The sequence below is a fragment of the Panicum virgatum genome, chromosome 7N (assembly GCF_016808335.1).
Source record: "Panicum virgatum strain AP13 chromosome 7N, P.virgatum_v5, whole genome shotgun sequence".
In the NCBI taxonomy this organism is placed as follows: Eukaryota; Viridiplantae; Streptophyta; class Magnoliopsida; order Poales; family Poaceae; genus Panicum; species Panicum virgatum.
The window spans coordinates 7885649-7894689 of record NC_053151.1 but is presented as its reverse complement, the minus strand read 5'-3'; the positions used below and the strand labels follow the sequence as shown (position 1 = coordinate 7894689).

The window sequence follows — 9041 nt, the reverse complement described above, 5'->3', positions numbered from 1 at the left end:
CGCGCGCGTATATTTACGCGCTGGAGGCTGATTTTTCCCAAGTTGCCAAAAATTGCCAAGTCTTTTGCCAAACTGTTGGAGGAGTATTTTTAACATTTTTGCCAAAAAATCAAAAATGACAACTCGATTTGCCAAACTGCTGGAGATGCTCTTATGACCTGGGTGTAGGAGTAAAAAGGATGCGGCGGCGCTTCCAGCCAGACGTCCGACCAGCATCTAGAACAGTAAAAATCTACCAATTTGTGCTGCAACCGTAAAAACTAGCTGTAGACAAATTTTACATCCCATCATTTTAGCACCATTTATCCCATCATTTTAGCACCATTTATCCCTCGGATCCTCGGCCACCTGCTGAATTCTACACAACTACACCTTTGATCTCGAAGGATTATTCCTTGTTTATACGGCCAATTATTACTCCTTGTCTATGTAAATGCAATTATGAATTTTTCTTATTCTACATTCCTTTGAACACTAAATATTATAAGTTGTGTCGAAAAGTAATAATATTAGTACAATAGGGGAATATATAATTACTTCTAGTTGAATTGAAAAGTAATTTGATATTAACTGGGTTTTATAGAGTAATTTTCTAGGATATGAATCTTATGCATAGTAAAAAGATTATTGACATGATACGTGTCACTAAGTTTGCTTACAAGAAGCTATAAGGTTTTCAGTGGGAGTATTAATTGCAGGGTGTGATGTTACAACTATGAAATTTTTTTGAAACTGTGGCATCATTTGGATGAGAGAAAAATTTCTAAAATGGTAGCTTGATTACAATGATAGAAAAAACAAGATTGCTAGCTTCTTAAATGGCAAAATAGCCACTTTAATCCTTCAACTTTGCTCCAAGGGTCAATTTGGTCCTTCAACTTTCAAAAAGACCAATTTGATCCCTCAACTTTTGTTTTTAGGCCAAACTTGTCCCTATATTGATGTGATGCTCCATAATACCATGAGATAGATGTGAAAGTCATTTTTACCCTTATCTTCTTCTCATACTCAGTTTGCATTATTGTATAGTTGTAATTAATCAATAATAGGTCACAATAGATCGGTTATTCTTTCGGCTGATTTGATGTCTCTCGTATTCGTTGAAATACCCTTTCATATTTAATTTAGTCTAGATTACATAAGAATACCATGCATATGTTTGATTAACTTGTTGCACCACAGCTAAACATGCAAATTGTGAAGGAGAGGAAATAGCCAAGAGTAACGATGACTTTTTAGCATAAATCTCATGGTATTATGAAGCATTACATCAGTACAGGGACAAATTTGACCCAAAAACAAAAGTTGAGGGACCAAATTGGTCTTTTTGAAAGTTGAAGGACTAAATTGACCTTTGGAGCAAAGTTGAAGGACCAAAGTGCCTATTTTGCCTTCTTAAATCGTCATAAACTCTTGGACATGGAGCCATCAACTGCTGCTGCTGTAGTATGCTCGTCATGCGGTGTATCATGGGGTGGTAGTTGTTACTGGCCTACTGTTGTAAGGAGTAAAAATGAGCACCACCGTACCATGGATATCATCAACTGCCATGCTCGTCAGGGAGGACGAGATCGCCGCCGCTCCGAGCTCGGCTATGGAGGTATTTTGCGGTGCGGTGGAAGGGGGATTGTGTGGACGAGTGTGGACCAGATATAGGGGATGCGGCGTGGGGGCCGTCGGGAGTCGCGGATCCCGTCAGCGGATCGGCAGAGGGGCTTGAGTCAAGATCGATCCGCCCACAGTTCGGTTGGCCTTCTTGAAGGAGGGGGAACTCAACACCTCCTCGTGCGAGATCGAGGTGGTCTTCTCGAAGTAGGGGAACTCAACAGCTCGGCATTTTTCTCTGGATCAAAGTTGAGAAGGGCTAGGTTCTTCGAAGATGCGGCGCGCGGCGGCGTGGAGCTAAATCGCTAGGGATTCGGCGCCCTCGACCATGACGAGGAGGTCCCGGAGGGGCACCTAGTGGGCATCGGCTCGGAGGCTACCAGGCGATGAAGATGCAGAACTCTAGGAGGAGGACCTAGACGCGGCGCCAGCGGTAGGAGAGGACGCTGGTCCCGTTGGCAGTGGTGGTGTCGAGGCGAAGGAGGATGAGGACGAGGATGTCGTCGGGGAGCGCGTTGAGGCGTTGGGGAGGGAGGGCAACGGCAGTGGCGAGGCGAAATTGCTCACGAATGTGAGGAGAGGTGTGGACACGGCGTGCGCGCACAATTTTTTTTATCGCATAAAGTAATTGAGGCGGACACATGTGAGACAGAGGGCAGGCACATCCTATACTTCATTTTTTTTAAGTAGTAGTAGATTTTATCGCTGCCATTGTATAAGAAGGAATATCTTAATTTTCACGTTATTTTGTCTTTCTAGTAGCCAAATTAGAGTCAACGACAACACTAGAACATTTACCTGAAAAGAAAGGGAAAATTTTGCAAAATTTGAAACAGAAAATAGAAAAGAACTTAACATCGAATTATATACGAAACATGAAATGATAAGAGAAAGGGGGAGGGGAGACATGAAAATGAACACAACATGATCCCTAAATAAAACTCAAAGACGTAGTAAAAAATAAAAAGAAAACAAATAAAAGAACAAAATGGGCTGAAAGAGAACATTGAGAAAAGCATGGGGCATGAAGGCTAGAATTTTGGACTATCTAAACACAAACAAACAGCCCAGTGCGGCAGGTATTGGATATCGAAAGGTATGGAAAGTTTGGCTGAAATGTCCGGCCCAATCCATCTTCTTTCTCCGGCCCAGTCCAGTCCAATTATTGGCCCAATCATACACCAACAGAAACCCTGGAGCCGCCGCAATCTCCTCCCCGTCCCCTACCTCCTTCTCGTCTTCGTCGGCGCTCCCCCGCCGCCGGCCGCGGCCGGCATCCTCCCAGATCGGCGCCCCAGCCGCAGCTTCCCGCGCGTTCCGCTCCCTCTCAGGACTCCCACGAAACCCCAGTAGCAGCCCCGTCCCCCTCTCCCCCTTCCCTTGCTCGCGGCCAGGCATGGTCAGTACAGCACGGCCACTCCGACCCTCTCGATTTCTCGCGCGGCCGCTTGCTTGTTCCGGCTTCGAATCCGCGTGTCTTACTCGCTGCTGCGTGCAGGAGAGCAACAAGCAGTGCTGGAAGGCCGCCCAGGAGGGGCAGGGCGGCGGCGCCGGGCAAGTGGATCTGGATCACGAGGACGACCTCGAGGAGTTCCGGCTGCCGATGAGCCACCGGCCGACCGAGAACCTCGACACGGAGGGGCTCGAGCAGGCCTCCGTCCACACGCAGCTCACCGCCTCCAACGTCGGCTTCCGGCTGCTCCAGAAGATGGGCTGGAAGACCGGCAAGGGGCTCGGCAAGAACGAGCAAGGTATTTCACTTCCTCTACTACTATGCTCCCTTCTCTGACTGCAACTGTACCCCCGCGCGCTCATGTCTTGAATGACTCCGTCTCAGTAGCTGGCAGTTGAAAAATCCACAGTGAGTAAATTGAATTGCTGCTTATTAATGATATAGAATCGGTGAATTCGCATGGCTGTGGGCTGTGGCATGTCGAACGATGTTCCCAAGTCATCAATTAATAGTTTTTTTAGACTGAATCCTTCGACATGCTCATGTTCATGCAAATATATGCCTGCCATGCTAGATCTCCTTGGTTATTGAGCTATGGGATAAGATCAATGACAATCGGTTTGCTAAAATCAGTCTGATGCTAGCCTTTAATTGCTTCACCCTCATTTATCTCATCAGCTACCATAGTACACTATCAGTAGTTATTTCCTCTCGGTTTTCCAAAGTTTTGGTAGGAAAGAGTGGGCACCTGTTTTTATCTGTCTTGTTTTAGCAATTGCCTTCTTAACCTGTGCGTATCCTTTATAATTTGCAGCACAGTGAGTAGTATATTCATCTGAACATTTGACACAATTCCAAATTTATTTTGCCACTTACTAAAGTCCCTCTTGAAAGACATAAATACTGATATACCCTTTGCATTTACTTATGTTCTGCTTTACTTTTCTTGAACTCATTAAGAGGTTTAGGTGCATAGATATCCCTTTTGATATCTGTCATTTTCTACACCTCTAGCGCGGTTGATTATCAAATATTCACCTTGTATTTTTCAGCTAACTAAGATGATGGTGCTTCTACACCTTAAGAATACTTATCTTTGTTGTGATGCAGGTATACTAGAGCCAATAAGAGCCGACATCAGAGATGCAAAATTAGGTGTTGGGAAGCAAGAGGAAGATGACTTCTTCACATCTGAAGAGAATGTACAAAGAAAGAAATTGAACATTGAACTTGAGGAGACTGAGGAACATATAAAGAAGCGTGAGGTATGCAACTGACTACTTGATCTAATTTCTATAAATTCATGTACATTTTGTAGATAGATGCCTGACATGCTGGAAACCTATATCTAGGCGTAAGCGTTATATAGCTTGTAGGTAGCTGTGCTTTCATGATGTGAGAATGGCTAGTATCAACCATTAGAGTCTTGAGCATTTCGTACACTTTTTATTTGGTGGTTTCTTTTCCCTGCTTGGTGCAAATCATGACAATCCAGGTCATAGCAGAGCGTGAGCACAAAATCCGCACTGAAGTCAAGGAGATACAGAAGGTGTTCTTTTGCAGCCTCTGCAATAAGCAATACAAGCTGGCTCATGAATTTGAGAGTCACTTGAGCTCATATGACCACAATCATAGGAAGGTAATACATTTTGCATGCTCTTTCAACTTTCCTAATGCATTGTATTGGCTTTTTTTCTGGATATGTTCGTCAGCACCATTCGTAATACCTTTATTTTGCAGAGGTTTAAAGAAATGAGAGAAATGCAGAGCAGCAGTGGTAGCCGTGATGACAGGCAGAAACGTGAACAACAACGGGAAGAGAAGGAACTAGCAAAAATCGCACAACTGTATCCATTCATACTCTATTTAATTGTTTATTCAATATAAGCTATGTTATTCTTAAGATATGCATTAGGAATCTAGGATGTATGTGGATCATTTAGTTTCCTTAATGGACTTTAAGGGCAGATGCTCATAGGAAACAGCAGCAGCAGAAGCAAGAAAATTCAGAGGCCCCAGCAGAGAGTGCTGCACCAAAAAATATTGCAGGCCCTAGCAATCAGGATCAGCGGCGAACATTGAAGTTTGGATTTTCCAAAATGGCTCCTTCCAAGGTTAATGTCTTGAGGATTTGTTGCCCATTTGTTTGCATTTCAGGACTACCCTCCAAATTTCATCACTAACAGATGATTCCATGAACCATATATAGTTCAGATGTTGAGGCCGTGTTTAGTTCCAACGCAAAAAAAATTTGCGATGAAATCTTGCTAATTTGAAGTACTAAATGAAGTCTATTTACAAAACTTTTTGCACGGATCGGTTGTAAATCGCGAGACGAATCTAATGATGCTAATTAATTCATGATTAATCCATAATTAGCGAATGGTTACTGTAGCATCACTGTTGCAAATCATGGATTAAGTAGGCTCATTAGATTCGTCTCGCGATTTACAGCCCATCCATGCAAAAAAAATTGTAAATAGACTTCATTTAGTACTCCATGCATGTGTTAAAACATTCGATGGGACGTTTTTTTTGCGTTTACGGGGTTTACAGGTAAAGATCTAAACAGGGCCTGAGTGTCAGCTGACAATTTTTTGTGGCCACTCCTGAAAATTCTTGTTGAATTACAATTAATGAAAATTGGCTTTTCATTTCCTACAGTCTCCAATATTTAGAACAGAGAACAGCAGTATGAATCCGCATGCTACATGCCAGTCTTTTCTTTTACTTTGATTATTAAATTAAACTCGTAATGCTGTTGTGTCATTGCTTCATTGCTACTCTAAATAATTGGACACTCTGAGAATGCTTATTGAATCTTTCATTTTTACTGAAATTCCTATGCCTATAATTGTTAGATTGATCACAATTTCTTTGCATGTACAGGCTCCAGTTGGCAATGCCAGCAAGAAACCAAAGGTGGCTACAAAAGTTTCTTCAGTCTTCGGCAACGATAGTGATGAGGACTCGTGATCTTTGCCAGAGGGTGGTCGCACTTGCGCGGAAAATGACTTTAAAGGTCCCATGGGAATGTGAGATGCCATCTATGTATCACCTTCTGTTGTGCCACTTGCTTGGTCCTGCTACGGATGGTGGCATCTGGACAGCCTCATATGAACAAACAGGAACTTGAGCACAGCCCCGCCAATTGTATGAACTTGAGGGTACATTGTACAAGGAAATCTGTATTATTCTCGCTGGGTTTTGAAAGCTATTTATACCAATTCGTCCTTGCACTGGGGCAATGCCCTTTAATTTGGAGACGAGCCTTTGTAGTCTGTGCTATCATTGTTGGCTTTTAATGTAATACTTTTGTATTAGATGCTACTATTGAGTCACATTTTGTATCGCAAAGTTGAAAGCTTCGTGTTTGGGACCTCTTGCTGGTTCTTGCTCTTGAGGAAAGTAGCTGACGACGGAAGTTTTTTCTTTTAAGCTGTTTTTTTCCGATTACGTGTCACTTCAAGTTGCCATTGCTTAAACTTGCACTTAACTGCAATGAGTAGCATGTCACAAAAATGACATTTTTTAGAGAATAAAGTGGAGGGCAATCAAAGAGCAAATGGATGGTCTAGCGAGCCCATGACCATGAGGGAGCAGGTGGCCGGCTGGATCTGCGTCCTTGACTCCTTGTGTTGTGGTCCATGAGAAGGGATGCATTTACAGGTAGCCATGCTTGGTCAGAGATGAGAGTTACTCTCATACATGTGGATCACATCACCTGCATCATACACCTTTACTCCTCACCTCGACAACAAGTTATTGCACAGCACGGATCTGTGGCGTCGCCATTTGCATGCAGATCAAGTCAGTGCGTGCATTGCAAGCATGTCAGAACCGATCAGGTAGGTATTATCCACATCATCCAAAGATTACAGTCCAACAAATTCAATTATTGGTAAGATTACTGTTCTTTGCTTTTGATGTCAAGTACGTTTTAGAAGAGTTTAGCAGACTGATCTCATCTCGATTCCCTTTTTATCTTCTTAGTTGCGGTATTCAGACACAGGGAGAGCAGAGGGCTGGTCCTGCATTGCACAATATGTTTGTTTGGGGTCTGCTGTGAAGTGTGGTGTCATGCGAACCGGCAGCTAGCTCGTCCTGAAGATGCCGTATACCCACCACGTAGTATTATCTCTAATCCTGATGATGATGGCGATGAAAATTCAGACAAAATATGCCATGGTTGATCTGAAAACAGGAGGCATAATAAGTTTTCATGTCATCTAGCGTGCCAACATTACAACATTAATTCCCATATTGCCTTTTTCAGGCAAACATGCATTTAACCACAGGGGACTGATTACTGTAGTTCAGTTGAGTGACCATGCTTTGTCTTCAGTGCTGATCTTGTTGAATAGGGCCAGGCCACAAGGAGGACTGCCAAGTATAAATCCCTCCACGTGGCCAGGCAAAATTGTTATAAATTCATTCGTATTTTTTATAAGGCAAAAAATTTCTCCATCAATTGCATGATGGTTCACCAATAGTGTAGGAACAAAAAAAAGAGACAGAAATGTTAGAAAAAATTAAAAAAGAACTGCAAAATAAAACCAGCCATTTAGGCGTAGTATAGACAAGAAAATGACGATTTTTCATGATGACAAATTTATTCATGGTCAGAGCTGTGGTTGATCCAAAATTGTTGCAAGTGGTGGGGCAGTGAGGCAGGGCAGTGGTTGGACTTGGACATGCATGGCAGCATCTGCCTTGTTGTGTTGTGCTCTGGACTCTGGAGTAGCTAGCAGTAGGATTGACATATATTATCAGGTGTTCTGTGTTTTGTTTTTTGATAAACTCCAGCACAGCACGAGAGAGTTGCTAACTCTGTACTAAACAGATATGCCTCCAGTTGCTGCTTAACTGCCCTCTCACTTTATCCTTGTCTCTTTCTTGGTCTCTTCTCCCCCAATAAACAAAATGTAATGATGTTGATGTCAGAAGATTCATCTACCTGTCCTGAGTCCTGACCTGTTATCAAATGATTTATTTAAGGTAATCTCTCTACAGGGAGACACTGTGGTTTGCATTTCTTACCGATAATTTTGGATGGAAAAGATTGATGGTGCCAGGTCACATGGAGACAGATTGGTAGGTCTTGTGACCTTGTCCAACAAAACGTCAGCTATGTAGACATGGACATGTAATATCGTATACAATGCAAGATACAGTTTATATTACAAGTTTTGCAAAATGGAACATGAAAGGAAGTAGGTTTTTCCTTCAAACAGGTGCCGAAAATTCTGCTTTCAAAAAGAAGTTAACAGGTAATTACGAATCATGAGTCCGTCGACAATTTTTTCCACAAGAAAGTACTTTGTTTCTTCAGGGAGAACCCTAACCTGTTGTAGGCTAATTCTTAGGCTAAGATGATGTCTCCTACTACCTACTATGACACGTATAACGAAACATACAGGACAGGAATAATCTTTGTTAGGGAGGGAAGTCACTGAATATGCTCTTTCTCACTTTCTCTTTTCAAGGACACCGTACCTTTTTTTTTTTCTCATCACACATCTGCATAACAATTCTTAATGCAAAAATAACAGCATCAAGACGAATATTAATTGAGCTTGACTTGGTTCTACATGATCGCCAACTGTTTATTTCCACATGGGGTTTTAAAACCAGCGCAGCTAATGTACCACGAATAATTAGCTCAGACCAAATTCTGCTCATGGCGTCTTGTCTCTTGTGTGGTACTCCCTGCGTTCTGAGATACTAAGGCAATGTGGTAAGACCAAATTCTGTGTTTATATGGTACTATATTTGTTAAAATAATTTTCATGGTGAGGTTGATTCGAAAGAAAGGTTATGTTCGGTTGTCTTACCTCACCTTCCCCAACCAATATTTTTCTTGCTTTCTTAAGAGAGCCAAATTGGCTCATCGACTAGCATGGCTTTTCTTGCCACTAGCATGACTAGCTAGAAATGTCCATTTAGTATGACTTGTGCTAAAGTCATTTGGATTTGAAAAAGC

At 42.4% G+C, this 9041-nt stretch overlaps 1 protein-coding gene across 1 annotated transcript; it reads left to right on the top strand.

The window, feature by feature from the left end:
- The first annotated feature begins 2829 nt into the window (after nt 1–2829).
- On the top strand, nt 2830–6440 carry LOC120682076 (G patch domain-containing protein 8-like). Its single transcript, XM_039963826.1, has 7 exons — nt 2830–3004; nt 3104–3356; nt 4169–4323; nt 4554–4697; nt 4799–4905; nt 5022–5172; nt 5948–6440. The coding sequence occupies exons 1-7, from the start codon at nt 3002–3004 to the stop codon at nt 6032–6034; spliced, it is 900 nt and encodes a 299-aa protein (XP_039819760.1). The 5' UTR covers nt 2830–3001; the 3' UTR covers nt 6035–6440.
- Nucleotides 6441–9041: the final 2601 nt, after the last annotated feature.